Raw genomic sequence first — 22,096 nt, 5'->3', positions numbered from 1 at the left:
CATGTGTTCTGCTCTGGCAGTCTGGGGTTCACGGGTTTGGATCCTGGGTGCAGACCTACATACCACTCGTCAAGCCATGCTGTGGTGGTGACCCACATACAAAATAGAGGAAGACCGGCAGAGATGTTAGCTCAGCAATAATCTTCCTCAAGCAAAAAGGGGAAGATTGGCAACAGATATTAGCTCAGAGTCAATCTTCCTCAGCAAAAAAAAAAAAAAAAAAAAATCACATCTTGAAATTCTAATGCCCGACACGATGGTATGAGGTGAGCCTTCGGAAGCTGCTTATCAGGAAGGGGGAGCCCTCATGAATGGGATTAGTGCGCTTATAAAAGAGGCTCCAGAAAGATCCCTTGCCCCCTTCCACCTTGTGAAGACACAGCCAGAGGGTCCAGCTATGAACAAGGAAAAAGCCTTTATCAAAATGCATCGATGTTGGCACCCTGATCTTGGACTTCGCAGCCTCCAGAGCTGCGAGAAATAAATTCGTTGTTTCTAAGCCCCCAGTCTACGGTACTGTCACAGCAGCCGGAAGGGATGAGGACAGTCCGTTCACGGAGGTGGGTCTGGGGCACTAGTGAGGCACAGGGAGCCGGGGAGGCTGACCTCTCCCTCTGGGGGTGGGGGGGATGGGGGGCTGGAGCAGGAGGCCCTCTCTGGGGGTCCTGCCTGCTCCGATTCCCCCATGGGGCTGTGGGCGGGCCTCAGCACACGCTGAACACCGAGGGCGCCTGGCCTTGGTATTTCTCGTGCACCGTTTTGAGGATGGGTATGAGGTTCTGGAAGGTCGGGCGGAAGGAGGCCTCTGCCTCCCAGCAGTTCTTCATAAGGAGATAGATCTGTGGAAGGAAAGACTGGGGCTTTCACCGGCTGTTCTCTCTTGGTCCCAGGGTGGGGGCAGGGGAAAGCGGGCGGCCTCACCTCACAGGGACACTTCTCGGGCCGCGGCAGCCTCTCCCCTCGTTCCAGCAGCTCCGTGAGCCGCAGCACGGTCATCTGCCCCTGGGTGAGGCCTATGAGCTCGATGAATTTCTACAGAAGAAACGACAAGCTCTCGTCAAGAGACAGGGCTGCCTGGGGAGCGGCCAGGAGCTTGGAACTTGACACTTAGCTGTCTGACTTTGGACTTATGACCACCTCTCTGGGCCTTAGTCTTCTCATCTGTAACACGGGGTGACGCCACCACCTGGGTTATCGCGAAAGTCAGAAGTTAGATAAACTAATATTCATAGAGCAAGTGTGAATCAGGTGTTTGCTGTCATCAAGCCTCCCAGTAAGTTGTTTTTGCCTGTCTACAATCGTTTTGGGTTTTTTTCTTCTATAAAAGGTACTCTGTTGGCTTTGGGAATAAACTGTAACATATTTTTGCCTCCTGGCCCCGCCCAGGTTTAGCCAACAATTTTGGGGCGGTGCTACACAGTGATTGGCTCCGTGGTGGGCACGTGAACCAAGCTCGGCCAATCAGAGCGCGTTCTGGATTATGCCGGAAAGAAAAGGACCCGGGAGCCCCTCGGCTGGGGGGGTCGCTGTTGCAACAGAGAGTGGTCCTGTCTGAGATGCGACCACAGAGAATAGCGGAGCCGACAGACGGAAAAAATGGGATTCCTGATGACATCTGAGGGTCCAGATCCAGCCCCGCTGCCAGTCTCCCATGGAGTCTGCACATCGTGGACTGAGCTGTTCCTATTTGAGCCGGGCTTCTGTCACAATCAAAAGACACCTGCAGTGTAAGGGGCCCATTTTACAGATTGGGATGGCGAGGCTGAGGTGGGGTAAGCGCTTGCTGAGGTGGGGGAGCTGGAAATTAGATGCCTGCCTTTCTATCTCCTGTAGGATGGGGTGGGGGTGCGGGCCCGGCTCTCACCGAGGGCGGGCTCTGGTTGGAGTCACAGTAAGTCAGCAGCTCATACATGGTGACCCCAAAGGACCAGACGTCGGACGCATAGTAGAACTTAGACTCCTTCAGGCACTCCAGGGCATACCTGCGGGAGGGGGCGCTCAGGTCGTGGGGCCAGACCAGTCTGGAGTCCTGACCTGGGGCTTAAGGACCCCTCTGGCCCCAGTTAGGGCCCCACCCTTAGAGAGGGGGCAGTTTCAGTGGGCCCAAGCCCTATCATCTGAGACCCCAACATCTGTCTCCTCCACCCTGCCCGCTCTAGGTGAGCCTGGCACCCCCCCCCTCCAGCTGTGTCCCGCCTGGTCACCAGAACACAGGGCTGTCCCCATCCTCTCGCACGCGGTAGTACTCGTAGCCTTCGGGTACGGCCTTGGCTAAGCCAAAGTCCCCGATCTTGACCAGCTTGTCATGGTCCAGGAGCACGTTGCGCGCGGCCAGGTCTCGGTGCACGTAGTGCTGCGCGTGCAGGTAGGCCATGCCCTGAGGGCGGGGCGAGTCAGGATCAGTGGGACAGGGCAGAGCCTGAGGAGCTGTGACCAGGGTGGCTGGGGGACAGTCAGGTCAGGCTTGCGGGGACCAGGAGCGAGTGGGCAGCATGTCAGGTGAGGCCCAAGCCTCTGGGAGCAGCGTCGGACAGCGGGGGCGGGGCCACAACAGGCGCTCCTGGGCATGGCTGAGCGAATGGGGTGGGACTGGGCTGCTGGGCGTGGCCAAGTGAGCGAAGGGCGTCCCAGAAAGTAGATACCAAGCGGGTTGGGGAAAGGGCCGGCAGGGGTGTGGCCAGGTGATCCGCTGACTGGGCTAGGATGGTGGAGAGTCGGCCCAGGCAGGGCGAGCAGGGGGATAGGACAGCTCAGGCCAGGCCAAAGAGGGGGCAGGTCCTGGGAGCAGGGGAAGGCCGGCCCACCTCGCAGATCTGCTGGGCGAAGAGCAGCAGCTGGGCCAGCCCGACGTTGTGCCGTGGCAGGTAGTCTCGGAGGCTGCCCAAGGGCATGTACTCCATGACGAGCTGCACCGACTTCTCGCCTGATGCGGGAGAGGGGCGGCCGGTGCGGGCGGTAGAGGCAGGGACCGGAGGCCGCCCACCCTGAGTCCTGCCGTCCCCCCACCCCAAGGTGGGGAGGGAAGGCTAAGACCCGCCCACACTAGGCCCAGTCCTCAGGTAGAACGGACCCATCCTGAACCCTGTCCCCAGGAGACGGCGCTGACGGTAGCTCCTGCCCATACCGGCCCCAGCAGAGCGCCCCCTCAACCGTGAGGACTCAGCCCGGCCCCGCCCAGCTGGCGCCCGCAGCCTGGGACTGAGAGGCTCTCATTGGCCAGGCCCTGCTGGCACCGCCCGCCAAGCCACACCCACGCCCTATCCCCGCCCACCGCGCCTCTAGCCCCGCCCACCTTGGTCCTCGCAGCAGCCCTTGTACTTGACGATGTGCTCGTGGTAGAGCGTACGCAGGATGTCGATCTCCCGCCGCCAGCCGGTGCGGAGCTGGGGGCCGCAGTCGGCCTTGAGGGCCTTCACGGCCACCATCTCTCCAGTGCCGTCGTTGGTCGGGTCGTAGCAGTACAGGCTGACCTTGCCAAAGTGACCCTGGACGGAGCGCGGAGCGTCAGGCCCGCCCACAGCTCCCCACGCCCCGCCCCAGGTTCCCCAGACCCCGCCTCCAGGCAGGTCTGTTTGGAAAATCCTAGGCCCCACCTACTCCAGGTTGGTGGGTCTCTTTGGGGGCCCCTTTCAATTCCTCAGGGCCTCCCTTGCAGCTGAGGGTCTTCAAGGTCAGGCCCCATCCACCTGTCCCGAGAACCACCCTTAGACCAGACTTTCCTTAAGATCCAAACTCTTTCCCCCACCAGGGTTTCCTTCTAACCGCCCAGGCCCCGCCGCCGGCTCCCAGGCCCCGCCCCCACCTCGCCCAGATCCCGGATCTTTTTCAAATAGCGCTTGTGGAAAACAGTGGGGTCAGACGCCAGCGAGTCCAGGTTCACAGCCAAGACGTCAACAAGATCTGGAAGAGCCACAGTGGGTGATGCCAGGCACCTGCAGACCCACACTTGGGGGTCCAGAAAGCGGGCGACTGCTCCCCCAGCATGCAATCCCAGAGATAAGGAAAGCTTTTTGGCCACAGCTGGAAAATTCCACTTCTTGTGCAAAATGCAGAGTCGGCTGCATCCAGACTGACACCTGGGATGTTCCGAGATTGGGTCAGGGGTACAAAGTTCTCATCGAGAGAAAAAAAATAGCAAAAACAAAAAAATTGCTGAGGTTGAATTCTTCCAAAGGATTTGTGGCTCTCCCGGAGCAAAACATTAAGAGCTCCGGCCATGCGCAGCCCACACCCTGGGCCACCGTACAGAGACCTTGGGTGCATGTGCCTGTGTCAGCAGGGATCCCAGCCCCTCCCCGCCCCCCAGAGCCCCAGCACTGAGGGGGGCTCACTTTGGGGTTGCAGCCGAGTGAGGTCACGCAGGACGGTGCGGAAGGACGGCCGCTGCGCTGGCTCGTAGGTCAGGCACTGGCTGGTGAGCACGGCCAGCTCCGGGCAGGAGGGCTCAGGCAGCCGGTGTTGCATGTGGTAGAAGTGCTCTTTCTGTGAGGGAGGGGACCTGAGTCAGTGCATCCCCCAGCCCCCTCCCCCAAGAGGCAGCCAAGCCCCCAGAACAGGGCCGGACCAGCCAGATCCTGGCTCTTGCCATTCCCATTTCACAGATGATGCAACTGAGTCCAGCAAAGGGAAGCAGACTTGCCCGCCACCACAGAGCCAGGACCTGAAGCCCAGTCTGGCAGATTCTGCTGTGCTGTAGCATCTCATGCTTGGCCCTTCCCGCCCTGGCTTCCACCCAACTCTACTCCCGAGAAGCTCCTGCAGACTGCAGCTCCCTGCCTGCACTCAAGCCTCTGGGCCTTTGCACAGGCTGTGCCCTCTGCCCAGGCTGCCCTTCCCAGCCTGGGTCACTTGTGGTTATTTCTGCCCTTGGATTACAGCCTCTTCTGGGAAGCCTTGCCTGACCCCTCAGCTGGGTTAAGGGTGTCCTCTGGGACCCCCTACCCCCACCCTGTTCATTCTGCCCAAAAGGGAAGCCTGTCACTTATTCGCTGTGTGCCACACACCCTTAGGAGGCCAGGACTACAGTTAACCCCAATTGACAGATGACCTGATGGAGCCCCAGAAAGATGAGGCGACATCTGTGGGGCCACATGGCAAGAGGGGAGGCCAGTCTGGACTCCTTGCAGTTGGGAAGGGCCCAGGGGTGCCCTGAACATACCTCGAAGGGGCTGCGGGCCTGCAGGGGGGCCTCCCCGTCGAAGCAGATCTCCAGGAGGGTGGCACCAAAGCCCCATTTGTCAGCTGCTGTGCTTAGGCTATTGGCCCCACCCGATAGGCACTCGGGGGCCATCCAGGGGATCCGCTCCACCCGCTCTGCGGGCCAGGGTCAGAGGTCACCGAGGGTGAAGGGAGTCAGGGAAGCCCGTCCCATGCCCAGCCCCGCCGGGGTCCTCACCCTCCCTGGAGAGGGCGTCCAGGCCCACGCCAGGGTCGCTCAGCTTGATGAAGGGGCTGGTGCCCTCCGCCAGCCCCAGCCGGGCCAGCAAGATGTTCCGGCCACACACGTTACCGTGAACCAGGCTCTTGTCTTCCTGGGGGGAGGGGGGTGGAAAGGGGGCATGGCCAATGGGGGCTGCAGACCCCGCCCCCACCCCATCCCATGTGGTCCCCACAGAGACAGCCCAAGTGCAAAAGCCGATCATGGTCATATGAAGATCCCAATACAGTGACGTGACCACGGAGCACTGGGTGCCCGGTGGGTCCTTCCTGTTCTCCCAGAGCTAGTGGCTAGGGACAGAAGGCCAGAGGACTCCAAGGCTGTCCTGAAACCCAGGGCACGCATGCTCCTTCCCCAGGGCCTTTGCACTGGCTGTTCCCTCTGCCCGGAATGTGCTTCCACCAGATGCCCTCCCGGCTCCCTCCCTCATCTCCAGGTCACTTTAGTGAGGCCCTCCCCCAACCATCTATTTAAAACTTCATCTCGTCCCCAAACTGTAGCAACTCATCTCCACCCCGTTTTCCCCATAGCTCTTACTCCTTTCTAACATATTACGTAATGTACTTAATTATTCTTTCTCGTTTGTCCCTCCCAACTGAAATGCCAGCTCCCCGAGGACAGAGACTCCTGCCTGTTTTTCTCTGTTGTGTCCCCTGGGCCTAAGACAGAGCCTGGCATGCAGGGGGAGACTGGACCAGAAGGGGTGGGGAATGAATGGCAAGAGAGAGTGACAGAGGCAGCTGAGGCCAGGCCCCACAGGACCTGGGACACCAGGACGAGGAGCGAGGAGCTCTTGGGGGCGATGGGAGCCCCAGGGGGGTGTGAGCACAGGAGGTTCACAGAAAGCTCCCCCGGGGCCAACGTGTGGATTGGGCACGTGTGGAGACCTCGACACCCGATGCTGAGGCCACCCTGGCCCTGCCCACCGACCCAGGCCCCGCCCGCAGGCCACGCACCAGGTAGCTGAGGGCGCCGGCCAGCTGCTGGGCCACGGCCACCTTCCAGGCCATGGGCACGTGGCCCCTCTCCCGCCGCAGCCACACGTCCAGCGGCCCGTGCTCCACGTGCTCCATCACCATGATGTCTGGAAAGGCCCAGCCACTGCAGGGGCCGCCCACCCGCCTCCACCCTCCAGGGCACGGCGAGGGTTGGGGGGCCACAGGACGAAGGGGCTGGGACTGTGGGGGGAGGTGTCAGGCAGGGGTGTGTGGGGAGGGGTTCGGGACTGACTTTGGGGAGAGGAGAAATGCAGGATGGAGCATAGGGGAGGAGGAGGCAGAGGTGAATGGTGGCATCTGGGTCCATGATGGAGGCTGACGTGTTATTGACATAGGTGAGGGTGGGGCAGGGAACGGGGGTGGAACAAGTGAAAGCTGGAGCTGGAGGCTGGGGCGTGAGAGACGTTAGGACCTCACAGGGTCAGGGTGCCCGTCGAGTGGGAGGTAGGCAGGGTCGGCATGGAGGCCAGTGTTGGGGGCAAAGCGGGAGAGAGAGGCAGGGGGTGGAGGGCAGTGGGGCTGGGGGCTGGCTGGGGTTGCCCTTACAAGGAGTTTGGAGGTACACGCAGAGTGGGGGTAGATTGGGGGGTCGAGCAGGGGCTGAGGTCTCCGAGGATTGGGATGCCCACCAGGGCAGGGGTCTGCGTGGGGTCACAGCGCCGATGGGGTCAAGGATAGATGGGCGCTGGGTTAGGCGGAGTTTGGGACACAGGAGTGAGGGTGTAGGTGGACAGTGGGGTGTAGCCAGGGATCCGGGGTCCAGAGGAGGGTCACAGTGCAGCCAGGGCTCGAGGTCCAGGTTGAGGTCGGGGTTCTGCCCAGGGAGTGGGTATCATCGGGGGTGGGCCTGTAAACGGGGGGCTGGGGGCTACGGGCAGGGCCCACTTACTCTCGGAGCCGTGTACGCAGAGCCCGTGCACGAAGGCCAGGTGCACGTGGGAGACCTGGCTCATGAGGCTGGCCGTCTCGTAGAAGGCCTGTGGGGACGGGGCGGGTCAGGTGGCCGCAGGCCCTGACCCCTCATGCTGCCCGTCCCCTGGCCGCGCTCACTCACCAGGGCGATGTCATGGTGACTGGAGTCTAGCACCTTGAGGACCACTCGCAGCTCCTGCCCGCGACCCCCGCCGGGCATGGGGGGGGTCCCCGTCGTCTGCCTTGTCCTCCTCGGGGCCTCCGCCCTGCACTCGCAAGAGGCCCTCGTACACGTTGGTCCTTGTGCCCTGGCCCAGGTGCGACAGCTGCGGGAACACAGCCCGGAACAGCTCGAGGAGGACGGTTCAGGGCTGCCATGCCGGGTGCCCCCAGGGACCGCTGCCCGTCCACACCTGGGTGATGTCGTCCTGGCAGATGCGGTAGAAGCTGAGCTGGCTGAGGTTGAGCAGCCGGGGGCTGGCCCGAGGCCCCCGCATGATGATGAGGTTGGAGATCTCTGGGGGCGGGAGCGAAGTCACCGAGGGCTGGCGTCCGGGAGACCCCACCCGGCTCCGCGGCTCCCCCTGCCCCCGGCACCCTACCTCCTGGCCGTGGGAGGCAGCAGCGGCGCAGAGCGAAGTGGTCGGCGCCGGCCTGCAGGGAGCAGCCGTGCAGCGCGGCCCGCAGCTCGCGCACGCTGGGGAAGGTGCGGCCCCAGCCCTCCAGCTCGAAGGCCCCGGCCCGCAGCTCGATGGGGAACTTGCGCAGGCGCAAGGCCTTCATGCCGGGCGCCTGGGGTGGGCGGCAGGGGTGGGGGCGCTGAGCAGGGGTCCAGGCAGGGAGCGCACCCAGCCCCAGCCCAGGGCCCCCCCGCCCCAGGCCCACCTGGTCGCGCTGGGCCACCGTGAGGATGAGGCGGTTGAGGTGGCTGGTGCTCCAGTGGATGAGGTAGAGGCCCTCCTCTGGCTGCAGCTTGGCCAGCACGAATGGCTCCCTGGGGGGAAGGGGACAAGGGGACACTGCTGGACCAGTGCCTGGCAACAAGGACACAAAACCTGCACAGAGATGGGGCTAGCCCCGTGGCTGAGTGGTTAAGTTTGCGCGTTCCGCTTCAGCGGCCTGGGGTTCACCGGTTCGCATCCTGGGTGCGGATCTAGCACTGCTCATCAGGCCATGCTGAGGTGGCGTCCCACATAGAAGAACTAGAAGGATATATAACTAGGATATACACCTATGTGTTGGGGCTTTGGGGAGAAAAAAAAATACAGGAATATTGGCAACAGATGTTAGCTCAAGGCCAATCTTACTCACCACAAAAAAAAAAAAAAAATCCTGCACAGAGGGGCACACTCCCGGCTGGGACAAATGTCAGACACAGCTGCATATGTGGGGACACTGTGTCTGCACACACACACACGGATGTTACACTGTCACACCCATGAAAATTCACACAGAGACACAAGTGCCAGAGCAGACACACATTTGTGTGTAATGACTCTCAGACACCATCGCTGACAGTGACACACACAGACAGACAGGAAACAGGTGTCAGCTGCTGGATGGGCACATACCCAGCCACAGACACAGCTGCTCTCAACGGCCAGTCTATCACACACCCAAAGGATCACAGATGCAGTCACTTACTGGGTGTCACATGGGAGCACAGAAGCATCGATATCCAGACTCAGTGGTGACAACAGTCATGAGCACAGACAGGCACTTCGAAGGGCCACAGCCCCACGAGGCCAGAAATACACATGTGGTGGCTCACACGCTACCACAGACTGAATGTTTGTGTCCCCAAATCCATAGGTTGAAACCTAACCCCTAAGGGGATGGGATAAGGAGGCGGGGCCTTTGGGAGCTGATGGGGTCATGAGGGTGGGGCCCTCGTGAGCGGCATTAATGCCCTTACAGAAGAGACCCCGGAGGGCTCACTCGCCCCTCTGCCATGTAGGGACACAGGGAAAAGACTGCTGTCCGTGCCCCAGGAAGCCGGCCCTCGCCAGACAGCAGCCCTGCCAGCCCCTTGAACTTGGACTTCCAGCCTCCAGAACTGTGACAAATGACTGTTGGTTGTTTCTAAGCCACCCCATCTGTGCTGTTCTGTTACAGCACCCCGAAGGGACTAGGACACACGCTGACGTGGCCCTCAGGCCCCTGTATGGGTGGCAAACACCTCGCTGTGACTATAGACGCAGCTGTAGCCTTTTCGAGGTGAAATGGCCACTTCATCCTCCTCTGTGCGGGAACCAGGCTCATAGGGGTCCAACTTCTTAGCCACCCCAGGGGCCAGTCCCAGTGTCACAGGTAGGCTGGGGACACCCAGGCACAGGGCCAATGGCCAGACAAGCTGACAATCACCAACTCGGACCCGGCCACAGAAGGACGGAGACACACGCATCTGATGACCACATGATGACACTTCACATTCTCAGCCCCACAGGTCCCAACGGAATCGCTGAGACAGCGACCCACAAATACCAGGACAGATGGGCATCTGAATGGCCACCAGCATTTGCACCACACACGGCCCCACAAAAACCACCCATCCCGTCCCGTGAGAAAATGTGCGATGACAATTTTAAACACGGTCACTGGAGCAGTGACATGGCTGCATAGCAAGCAGGCTATTAAACATCGGGACGTGCACAGGGACAGTCCCAGACCCAGTCCTCTCAGCACGATCCGCCACCCATGCCATCACAGGTGCCCTCTCTCTCTGCATAATCCCCGGTGTGCACACTCGCAGGTGTGCACACACTTAAAACCCGCATGCACTCACACACACCCACAGTGCCCAGAACTCATGGTCCAGCTGGCAGCCATAGCTGCAGCCGGTGCCACCCGCCTGCCTTCTGGGCACTCACAGCAGAGGGCCGTGGATACCGTCCTGGATGCTCATCACCAGCCGTGGAGGGGCCACCTGGTGGCACAGGTAGTGGCTCGAGTCGGCTGTCAGGCGGAAATAGCCATCCACCAGCGACACCAAGGACAGGGCCAAGGCCCGGGAAGGCAGCGTCAGCTCCTGCAGGCCGGGGGGACATCAGTTGGGCATGGCAGGCCGGAAGCGCCCCCACCACCCCGCTGACTCCCAGCCCCGGGCCCCACCAGGCATCTGTTGTCCTGACAGTGGATGCTGACGTGGCGTTCTTTGAGCACCACATGGGTGATGTCCTGGAAGTCACAGAAGTAGGTCCATGGCACCTCCCGCGGCCTGTCCACTGGCTGGTCGCCCACCTCTTGGGCCTTGGCTTTCTTCCCGGATGGGCCAGCACCAGGATTCCTGTTGCTGTCACCGCCACTGCCACTGGGACCCTGGAAACACAGCACGTGGGGTGGGTGGATGGAGCAGGGCCTATGCCTGTGTAGAGTCCCCCTGACATTCACCCTGGGGACACATGGGAGCTGGAGGGACTGCACAACCTCCTAAGGCATCCCCTCAGCGAGTCCTGGTGTCACAGGTGGGATATGGGACGCACACCCAAGAGATACCCATGCCAGAAGCCGGAACCCGGGGAAAGGCAGAGGAGGAGCTGAGATGCCAGAGAAAAGGGTTCCCCAAAGGGGCAGACCCCAGAAATCAGGTCCCCAGGGGGCAGGCAGGCAGAGGACATTCCACAAGAAACACACCCGGGGGACAGACAGACACAGCCACGGCCAAGGTTGAACAGGAGCCCCCGCCCCAGCCCCCCCTCCCCGTACCCCAAGACGGGAACAGATGCCCGCTCACCTCTGCCTGCACCGGCCGCCACTGGATGCCACCGGTGCCTGTCACTAGCACCTCGTGGGTAGGGGGTCCCGCAGCAGCCTCGGGCCCGGGGTCCGGGGGGGCGTGCCCGCTGTCCCCGATGTAGTAGGGGTCCCCCTCGGCCTGGGCCAGCAGCGCCAGGTGGCACACGGGCACGCGCTCCGAGCCGAAGCGGGGCGCCAGGCGCTCGAGCGTGGCCAGGTACTTGACCATGACGACCTGCTGGCACAGGCAGCCCGGCTGGAAGGCCCGCAGGAAGCGGCGGAAGATGCTGCGCAGGCGCAGGCGCGTGAGCGCGCTGTGCTGGCGGATCTGGCGGCGGAAGGAGCGCGGGATGCAGTCCTGGAAGCTGCGGAAACCCGAGGACACGCGGTCAGGAGCCCGGGCGGCGGGCCCCCTAAGCTCTCTGAGCCTCAGCTGCCCCGTCGAGAAAAAAGGCAGGCACAGCCACTGGAGGAGACTATGGGACTGAACCCCCATCTCTGGGGCCACTTCCTTAAGCTCTAAAGGGCTGTGACTTCTCGTCTGTGAGATGCGATCAACAGGACACACCTCGAGAGCCGATGAGAAGGTCAGGACCAATGATTGGCACATAATAAGGGCAAGTGTCGGTGTTATTATTACTGGAGAAGTCGCTATTGCTTGTTTTGTTAATAGTATGATCATCCATACAGGCACAGCTCTGGGAGGCCCCTCTGCCCCTCATAAAGCGCCCCACCCCCCCCACCCCCCCCCCCCCCCGCCTCCGGCCCCTTCCCCCCGGTGCTGGGCCTGCAGCCGACCACCAGGATGCCCACTGAGATCACAGGCTTCCCAGCCTCAGTCTCCGCGTCCCCAGCCTTCACGCCAATCCCTTGACCAGAGGGATCCTCTGGCTGTCTCCCGCGATTGCTTCCAAGCCTTCCAGGGCTCCCTAGGGCCCTCGGGAAAAGGCCCGATTAGTGCCTGGCCCACTCCTCGTGTACTCGCCCAGTCGCATTCCAAATTCAGTTCCCTGGAGACAGGCCTTTGCCGCTTTCTGCCTCTGGGCCTTTGGATGTGCTGTTCCCTCTGCCTAGAACACTTGCTGGGTAAAGCCGACTCAACCTTCAGGTCTCAGCAGCAATGTCACCTCCCCAGGGAAGCACCCTGGGCTTCAGGGTCCCAGCCCCAGTCCTCCAGTGATAACACAACACAGGCTGAAAACCATGTGCTTTAAGAAGAACCGCTGGTCTGGAAATCCCCAGCTCTCCTGCTGCCTCCTCCAGGCAGTGTGCCCTGATTGCCCCAGCCTTTACTGCAGTGGAAGGGAGCAGAGCTGGCTCCCAGCAACTCGGACTCCTGCCTCCTTCCTTCCCTTGAATTCTTGGGAGTCCTCCAAGCTCACTCTGCTCCAGCCACACTTCCTCCAACATATAAGGTGGCCCCAGAGCCTTTGCACTGATTGTGCCCTCTGTAGAGAACGCTCTTCTCCCAGATGCCCACATGGCCCCCTGCTTCACTTCCTTCAGATCTTTGCATTTGAATGTCACCTGCTCAGTGAGGAACTGCCTGACTCCCCAGTTTTAAATTGTACGCCCCTCACTCCCTGATGGTCCCCTTCCTCCTCTTCCTGCCTAACTTCTCCCCATTTGCATTTATCAGCACCTAAAACACTGAACCTTTTACTTTTGTATTTTGTCGATTGCCTGTCTCTGGAATGAATGAAGGCACGGCAGTATGCAAGGTCTACCCTGGCTCCCAGATGCTCAGGCATTTCCATCCACCTATGCAGTATCCCCACCCCCCCATTCCCAGACACCTGATCTTCTTGGCCACCTTCTCCACGGGGACACCGCGGCAGAGAGCGAGGTGGCAGAGGTGCAGGAAGGCCATGCCCAGGCTTTCGTTCTTAAAGTGGTGGATCTCCTCCTCACTTGACAGCTCCCACAGCGATGCCACATCGTTCACAAACTCGTGCTTGCCCTGGGGATGGGGGAGTCAGGCAGAAAAGAAAGCACGAGAACCTGTTCATTCCCCCAGAAAATGAAGGACTCCTCATTTTCTGGAAAGGCCAAATACACAGGATGCATACCTCCTCTGCCCAACCTTATGCCTGTGGCAGACATCACTAATCGATCACAGCACGCTTTCCCATGCCATCCTAAAAGTCTCAGAACCCTTTGGTTCAGGCAGCCAAAGGATCCCAGATAGAATGAGTTGAAACCTATCAGCTAGAGTGAACTGGGGAGGGAAGTGGGGGCTCCTCAGTTGCCCCCAAGCCCCCCACAAACAGTCCCGCCTCCCAGCCCTGCTCGCACCTGCTCGAAGAGGTACTCAAAGGAAGCTGAGTCCAGGAGCTGCATGCCCTGCTCTGCCTGTCCGGAGTGAGCCTCGGCCCCCGGGGGCCCGCAGCGGTACACGGCTGGCTCCTGCGGATTCATGCCATGCCAGTTCCGGAAGTAAAACCTGCAGGGAGGGAGGGGTGCCGCCAGGGCTTAGCAGCTCCAGGAAGGGGGTGTGCTGGGGAGAGTGGGGGCAGAACGAAAGGGGACCCGCTTTCCAAGGGGCCTTCCCCGACCTCATGCGGAAGTGCAGAGTCAGGCTTGTGTCTCCAGAGACCTCCAGGATGTGGTTCGGAGGCAGCCAGACCTGGGCCTGGGCATCAAAGAGGGCGAAGAGGTTGAAGCATGGTGGGGTGATGCCTGGAACGGGGTGGGATGAGGTCAGGGGTCAGCGTCTGCTGCCATCTGCCCCAGATGCTCCAAACCTGCTGTCTCCCTTCACTAGCCCTCCCTGGGCCTCCTCCCCTGCCCACAGGGGACCATGCAATATGGCGACCAGGCTGAGGCCTCACAGGAGACTACATTTCCCAGCATCCCTTGCAGCTAGGATGCAGCCATTGGACCACTTTCTGGCCAATGGGATATGGGCAGAAGGGATGCGCATGTTTCCAGGCATCCAAATAAATCCTCCTGCCATCTTCCCTGGTGTGTCTGCTGGTGAAACTACAAAACAGAAATGAACCATGCGACCTGCCTTAGGTTTTAGGCACTTTCACTGTCTTTCTTTTTTGCTGAGGAAGATGCATGTCAATCCTCCTCTACTTTTTAGTATGTGGGCCGATAGCACAGCATGGGTGCTAACAGAGCAGTGTAGGTCCGCGCTTAGGAACCTAACCCAGGCCGCTGAAGGGGAGCATGCTAAACTTAACCACGAGGCCACTGCGGCTGGTCCCACCTTCATTGTCCCAACCCAGGACAATACAGGGGGCTGCTTGTTACTGCAGCAAAACCCATTGTAGATGGACTGACACAACTTTACAAACTTGCCCTTTGCCTGATTTCTTGCTCAACTCTGGCCCTGAAGAAACATCCTAGGACTTCCTTGCGGTCTCCCCTGGGATATCCCAAGCCCCCTTAAATGTGCCTGGTTCCAAACAGATCTCATCCGAGGTCCCCAAACTTGCCCCGCCTCTGCTCAGTTCTTTAAGCCACGACTTGGTCCTTCTCAACTGCTCCCATCCTGTCACATCAGATCGAGGACAAGTCCTGCCCTTTCTGCATCCTCCATCCCTCTGGGACCCACTCGATTCCTTTAAAGCGAAAGCCCAGCCCCACGCCAGCCTCCAGACTTGCCACCATTCCCCACACCGGCCACCCACGGTGCCACTTATACACATCACTTAAAAACTTTATCGAAAATAGTCCATTCAGAAGAATTTCTAATCACCTAAATACCAGCCACCAGATAATGAAAGAAAACCTGGCAAGTGCAACGGAAGCTCCCTCCCACATCCACCTCCTTTCCCCTCCCGTGAAGAGCTAACCACACTCTCGAAGTAGAATTTATCATTTTCGTATCCTCCATGACCTCGTCTAGAATGATACAAACTCTAAACGCGGTATTATAAGTGGCCTTCTGCAATGTGCTTTTTCACACTCCAACAGGTTTTAAAGCTTTACACGTGATATGTGTAACTTAGGTTAAATTCCCTTTTCCTGGCTGTATAGTATTCCAGGGTTAGACCATATTGTGATTTATTTGTGCATTCTCTTGTAGAGGGGCTATGAGATGATCTCCTGTTTTCTCTAAGATAAATGAGGCAGCTCTGAATATTCTCGTATGCGTCTCCTGGTGCACTTGAGCTAAGTAAGAGTCTGTGGGCACATTTCTAGAAGTGGAACTGTGTGACCTCAGAGGATATCCATCTCAGCCACATTAGATGAGACCAAACTGCTCTCCAAAGTCGCCATATCCAAGTGTACTGCCTGCCACAGAGGGAGAATGCCTCCCTCAGAGACAACTTCCTAAAGAACCAATCGGACTGTTTCACTCTCTGGCTTAAACCTTCCGTGGCTCCCCATTGCCCCCTGAGAAACAACCCCCTCAGCACAGAATAACCTGGACCTGGACCCTGACAATTATGTTCTGCTTTCAATTCCTACTTCCTCTTTCAAACAAACACTCCAGTTACTCTTGAGGTCTTTTGCTTCCTCAAACGGATCAGATTTTCTGGGCCCTCTGCCAGGCTTGCTTCACGTCACCCAGCAAACCTGTTCGAGTTCTTTAAGAATCAGCCTTCTGATTCTACAGAACAGTCTGTTCCCCTCATGGCAGCCAGACGGCCCCTCTGACACCTGAGGCCAGTCATGTCCTTCATGGCTCCTGCCTCACTTGGAGTGAAATCCACCAAAGTCCTCCTTGAGGCTCTGAGGCCCTGCACCACCTGCACCGTTACCTCCCTACTCCATGCTCCCCTTCACTCACTCCACTCCAGCCACACTGGCCTCCTCACTGTTGCCAGCAAATTCCTACCTCACGGCCTTTGCACTTACTGCTCCCTCTGCCTGGTCCCCTCTTCCCCCAGATATCCCCGTGGTCCCCTTCCTTATCTCTTTAAGTTTTTAATTTTTGGCCATCATCTGGCCTCCTCGCTGGTTTTCTTCTTTATTGTGTTTCTTGCTGATTTTCCTGGTGGAATAGCACCTCCACCAAGGTGCTCACTCAAGGTCTGCAGAAGGAAGAAGCAGGTGGATAGATGGAAGGCCCAGCTGCTGCAGCACCCCAGCCCTGCCACGGGACTCACCGACTTTGTGAGCAACGTGGATGCAGACCTCCTCCGCGGTCAGTGTGCCCTCGCTGAAGGTGACCCAGGGCTCCCCGCCGCCGGGGCCAGCCCAGTGCAGAAGTACCTTCAGGCCTCCCCTGGTGGCCATAGCCTGAGCTCCATCCCCATGGGGCTCGCTGCCCCTGGCGGTGGCCCCCCAGTGGCACAGAGGCATGCTCTTGACAGCTGGGGGGCTGAAAAGGGACAGCCCGTCAGTCCCCAGGCCTCAGGCTGGAGGGTCCTTTTAGCACCTCGACATTCCACCCGTCCAGACTGAGGCGCGAGGGAAAGATTCCAGACCCCTCTTGCTGTACCTCAGGCACCCAATTCCCCTCCCTGAGCCTCAGCTTCCACATCTGTTCAGTGGAGCTGGAGGATGCGTCCCCAACAGTAACAACCCGAACCCCCTTTATTGGACAAATTTGCACCCATACGAAAATTTGCTCTGAACCCGCCTTCCCAAAATAACCAGGCAGGCAGGCGTGGTCAAACAGACCTGGGGCCGAATCCTGACTCTCCCTGTGTCAACTCAGGCAAGTCACTTGGCCACGCTGGGCCTCAGTTTCCCCATCTGGAAAATGGAGATGCTGAGAGCGTTGCCATGAAAAGATGCTGGTGACATTTCAACGCAGTTCTGCATGTTACACGTTTAGCACGGACCTTGAAACAGGCATGAAAAAACAAGCATGAGGAAAAAATAAGAATAGAATTATTATTATTCATCAGGTCGGTATTATTCATCAGGTCATTATTATTCATCAGATCGTTCTTCATCCTGAGCGTTTTTCTCTTTCAGGCTAAGATTCCTGCCTTCCACGTCCACCCTCATGAGCCCCCAAGTCCCTGCCGACTCCCCGGAGCCTAGGAGGGGTTGTGTTCTGCTCTCTCTCCCCAAATCCAGCTCTGGGACTTTTCCAGAGCCCGGCCCGGGGCCCAAGCCTCCTGAGGCTCCAGTATCTCCAGGGCGGGGCTGTCAGGGATGTCACGGATGTTCCTGAATTAAGACAGTGACCGAAAGGGAGACTTGTAATAGCACAGGGACAGATTCCTCAGGCATCAGCTCTTCTCGGAGCCTCTCTCCCCATCTGGAAAATGGGGATCTGACAATTTCGCCCTCAAAGGGTTGTTCGCGGGATTCAATGAGATGAGGCAGGGAAAGCGCCGGGACAGGGCCCGGTATGCAGTAAGCGCCCCGTAAATGTCCGCTATTATGATCTACTAACGTGAGAGACAACATCGTGGGCATGGGGCTTTTGGGGTCCCCATCTCCTCCTTCCCCGTTCCCATTGGGCCCCGACCCGGCCTTGAGGATGGGGCCGGGGTGACATCTGCACCCCACACACCCGAAACCTCCAAACCCAGCTGGCAGGGGTGGGGACCGCGATGTGCACCCACCGGGCGTCGACGAGTCAGGAGGGTGCTCCGATCCACCTCTTGCCAAACGCAGCCAGCCCCGCGCCTCCCGCGGCCGCATTCCTCCCGACGACCTCCGGGCGTGCCCGGTCCGCGCCCCGCTACAGGCTCACCAGTCCCGGGCCTCCAGCTTTGACCCGTGGCCCCGCCGCCAGGGTAGCCGCCGCTTGATCGCCGCCGAGAAGCCGCCTCCCATTGGCCGCCTGTAACGGGCACTTTCATTGGTGATCGCACTGCCCCCTCGCACGTAACCATTGGTCCTGTCGCTGTAACAGCAGCGCTCCTATTGGTCTCTGGCCTCAATTTTTTTTCGCTCAACCGCGATTGGCTGGAGGACGGCACCCGGAAGCGCTGCAGCGTCCGCGATTGGCTGCCGCGGGATGGGCGGGGATGCGGAAGAGGGTGACCCACACCGGCGGGCGAGAGAGTGTAGCCTTCCATGGGCACCGCGACCCCAAATGTCTGCGAAGCCAGGCTTCCGGACCTGACCCTGGTGCAGGTCGCATGTCCTCACCCCGGCGATCAAGGATGCAGCCGGCCGCCATTCGATCCTGCAACCCCCCTGCCATACGGCTCCCCATTCCGTCCTGCCTCTCTTCCCCGGGCCGACCCGCCTCGCCCACCTGTTCACTTCGCTTTCCTGATCGGCTGCAGCGCTGGCCTCTGAGGCCCGCTTGCTGTCAAGGGAGCAGCTTGCACGTCCCACCGGATCCGAGTTCTGATCCCCACACAGAAAGTCGCTGCCATTTACTGAGAAGGCTCTGCGCTGAGCGTTTTACACGCATTATTTCATTTGATCGTCATTCTTCCCATCTCTCAGAGAAGGAAACTGAGGCACAGAGAAGTGACAAAGACTCTCCTTGACCAAACTTAGTCCTCTGAGCGCTCTTCTCCACTAGCCCTCAACCTTGGCCCCAGTCCTGGCATTGGCCTGCCCTGTCCAGGCTGAGCAAAGAAGTCTTCTAAGTCATCCCCCCACCTTTGATGTATAAGACAGAAGATCAAGTTCTTCATCCCCACCTTTGAGTCTGTGGTCTCTCTCCCTCCCTCTCTCTCTCTCTCTTTTTTTTTTTTTTATGAGGAAGATTGGCCCTGAGCTAACATCTGTGCCTATCTTCCTCTATTTTGAATGTGGGGCACTGCCACAGCATGGCTTGACAGTGATGTGTAGGTGTCCACACCTGGGATCCAAACCAGTGAACCCCGACCACCGAAGCGGAGCGTGCAATCTCAGCCACTGTGCCACCGGGCATGCCCCCATGGCCTCTCCTTAGCAAGACTCTTGTTAGGTCAGTTTAGCAAGAATCCCCCTGCCCTTGATGTCTTCTGTTAGTAGTTTTCCATGCATGAACCCCCTCTCCCTGCTCTTTGGCAGTTCCCAGCTGTCTTTGCTGCCTTCACAGTTGAGGCGGATTGTCAACAGAAACGAGGCAAGGAAAGTGTAACCACAGGCACTCCAGGACCAGTTCAACTGACTCCACCTCTTATCAACACAGTGATTAAGAATTGTTTTTCAGAAAAACTGCAAAGTCATGTAGCCAGAGCATGCCTGAAAGAAGAAATTGTGACCTGAAATAACCTCAGAACTAAGACCCTCCTCCCCACGGAACCCAAGGACCGGGAGCAGAGTGGGACTTGAAAGTCGGACTCTTTACAGGAAAGAGGGGTCCCTCATCCAGGAAGATCCGATGTTAAAATTCCTTCCCTGCCCTGTCATAGATGTTTAGAAATAATAAATAAATACTCAAAGCCCACCGATCAAGATCTGTCCCACCAGCGTTTCCGTGTGCCAGCCTGTTCTCCTGAGTCTCTGAAATTTCACCCCAAATCCTGAATCGGGGAGACAGGTCTGAGGGCAAACGCCCCCTGTCTCCTGGCAGATCCATCTCACAGAGTAAAGGCTGATTTCTCCTCCAAAGGCTGATGACATAATTAACTGGCTTGTTTATGTGCATTGGGCAGAGAAGCCCAATTTTGTGCAGTAACTGAAAGAGCTGTTGAAAATCTGATCCATAACTAAACAGCCTGTCAAACGCTTTCCAGACAAGGAGAAAACTCAGTGTGCTGTTTTTCAGAAGTTGATGTCCTTGTTTTGGCAGCAGTTGCCATCCTTCAGGCAAACGTGGGTTGCCCGGGGAGCCCTGCAAATCACTCCAGCTCTAAGGGTCCGAAGGCTACCTTGGACCCGTTATGTAATGACATGTTCCTTGACCTTGTTATGTAATGGCACGTTACATTGAAGTTGTTATGTAATGTGGGCATGCACATGCTCCCTGATTGGGCCCAGTTGTTACACAGTCGTAACTTATCCTCTGCACTCTGGCCTATAAAGGCTCCTCCAGCGGGGGAGGGGTGCACTGCTTTAGGAGCTGTCCCCCATGTTCTCCATTGCTCGTTCAAGTAATAAACCTTTCTTCACCCACTTCAGCCTCGGTTATGCTTTTTGGCTCAGCACTCACCAAGAGACGGACCCACTGAGTGCGGTGACAAGCCCTCTCTTCCACATTGTGGTAGTCCTGAATAAAGTCTTCCTTACCGTCTTAATGAGCGTCCAAATAATTTTTTCTTTAACGGAGATCAAGTGACTTTCCCGGGTCACAAAGCACAAAAGGGCAGAGCCAGGTTTCTTTCTGGACTTGGAGCCATAACGGCTGTGGCTGCTCCTCTCTGAGTCTGAGAAAATAGGGGAAAAGCAAACTCTTCCTCACAGGGCAGCTGTGCAGATTCAGGGTGAAGTTGCAGATAGAGACTCATCCTGGCGCCTGGTGGGTAGTGAGTGCCAGGACCCTGGGACCTGGGGAGTGAACAGTGTTCATCCTGACAAGGGGATAATATGCAGCTGGGAAAAAAAATAAGGGCTCTGTCTTGGTGTGGAGACATCTCCAAAGTATCTATATATTTCATGATAAAAGAGAGGCGGGGCCAGCTCCGTGGCCAAGTGGTTAAGTTCGCGTGCTCCACTATGGCGGCCCAGGGTTCGGATCCTGGGTGCAGACATGGCACTGCTCATCAGGCCACGTTGAGGCAGCATCCCACATGCCATAACTAGAAGGACCCACAACGAAAATATACAACTATGTACTGGTGTTGGGGAGAAGAAGGAAAAAAGAATGTATTTTATTGTGGTGCTCATGCCACCTTTGGAAGGATTCAAGAGAAAAATGGAAATATTGGTTAGTTCAGGGAGAGAAATCTTAGGGTCCTCCTTGAATTTCTCATTTCTCTCACACCCCACTCTGGTTCATCAGCGAAATATTCCTGCTTCTCACACCTCCCCATCCAGTCTCCATGATCATATGCTTGGACCAGTGCAGTAGCTTCTGTCCTGTTTGAGAACTCACCCCCTGCAGTCTGTCCTCCCTGCATTGCCCGGCGTGCACCTGTAAGCGCCTGAGTCAGGCCATGTGCTTCACCTGCTCAGAACCCTCCTTGGCTCCCACCTCACTCAGGAAAAGTCCAACCTCTTTCTGTGGCCCACACGCCCTGCATGACCTGCCCCAGCACCTCCCTCTCTCCCTCTCACTCACTGTGCTTCTGCCACATGGGCCTCCTTGCTGCTCCTCCAACACACCACACACAGTCTGGCCTCAGGGCCTTTGCATCCGCTGCTCTGTCTGCCTGGAATACACTTCCTCAGATATTTTTATAACTCTTCACTGGACTTAGATCATCAAACACTAAATTACTGTTTTGTGCCCTTTTTGACTTTATAAAAATATATTATACTGCACATGTCCTTCTGCTGTTACAGCACAAAGTTGGGGTTCTCTTGCCAATTATTACAGCATCAGCTTTATTGCTAGATCGATGGGCAAGGAGCCAGGGGCACGTGCTCTCCAGTCTGTCTCCCCAATCCAGGGCTGGGGCCGAATTTGTGGGACGAAGGGCAGAGCAGTCTGAAGTGTGGAGACAGATGATCGGAGGTGAGAGAGGCGGGGCGACTGATGGTTCTGCGCAAGCGTGGTCGAGCTCCGTGGCCCTTCGTAGGACACGTGTTCATAAAATGGTGATGTCAAGGGTGACAGCCCCTTGATATTAAAAGGGTCACTTCTCAGGCATTTACACAGGCCCAGTTGATGGGTTGGTGGCCTCAGCCCGCCTGAACCAGACAGGGGCAGTTCCTCAGTTCCTGGAAAACTGCTCTGATTTACACTGTTGATAAGATGGGGTCAGCTGAACTGGTCCGGGGGTCCCGAGGTTACACTGCCACTTAATGCTATTTATTCAACATACATTTTTTTTTTTAAAGATTTTATTTTTTCCTTTTTCTCCCCAAAGCCCCACGGTACATAGTTGTATATTCTTCGTTGTGGGTCCTTCTAGTTGTGGCATGTGGGACGCTGCCTCAGCATGGTTTGATGATCAGTGCCATGTCCGTGCCCAGGATTCGAACCAACAAACACTGGGCCGTCTGCAGTGGAGCACGCGAACTTAACCACTCGGCCACGGGGCCAGCCCTCCTCAACACACATTCTTGAGACGAGATCCATCCACGCTGATGCAAGGGGCTCTAGAAC

The 22,096-nt window shown here is 58.0% G+C and overlaps 1 protein-coding gene across 1 annotated transcript; it reads right to left on the bottom strand.

The window, feature by feature from the left end:
* Positions 1-105: 105 nt before the first annotated feature.
* On the bottom strand, positions 106-17,762 carry TYK2 (tyrosine kinase 2). The gene is given in 26 exon segments (XM_046686021.1): positions 106-839; positions 922-1,032; positions 1,865-1,982; positions 2,205-2,377; positions 2,805-2,923; positions 3,293-3,485; positions 3,803-3,900; positions 4,332-4,482; positions 5,159-5,313; positions 5,396-5,531; positions 6,394-6,521; positions 7,325-7,412; positions 7,490-7,573; positions 7,575-7,673; positions 7,761-7,864; positions 7,950-8,139; positions 8,233-8,341; positions 10,218-10,375; positions 10,459-10,665; positions 11,081-11,447; positions 12,879-13,042; positions 13,378-13,525; positions 13,638-13,761; positions 16,146-16,360; positions 16,663-16,826; positions 17,562-17,762. Coding segments are annotated over 24 exon segments (3,555 nt in total). The 5' UTR covers positions 16,342-16,360; positions 16,663-16,826; positions 17,562-17,762; the 3' UTR covers positions 106-704.
* Between the last annotated feature and the right edge of the window lie 4,334 nt (positions 17,763-22,096).

The sequence above is a fragment of the Equus quagga genome, chromosome 14 (genome assembly GCF_021613505.1).
Source record: "Equus quagga isolate Etosha38 chromosome 14, UCLA_HA_Equagga_1.0, whole genome shotgun sequence".
In the NCBI taxonomy this organism is placed as follows: Eukaryota; Metazoa; Chordata; class Mammalia; order Perissodactyla; family Equidae; genus Equus; species Equus quagga.
Note: the sequence above shows the minus strand (reverse complement) of the source record. Positions and strands in the feature narration are given on the sequence as shown.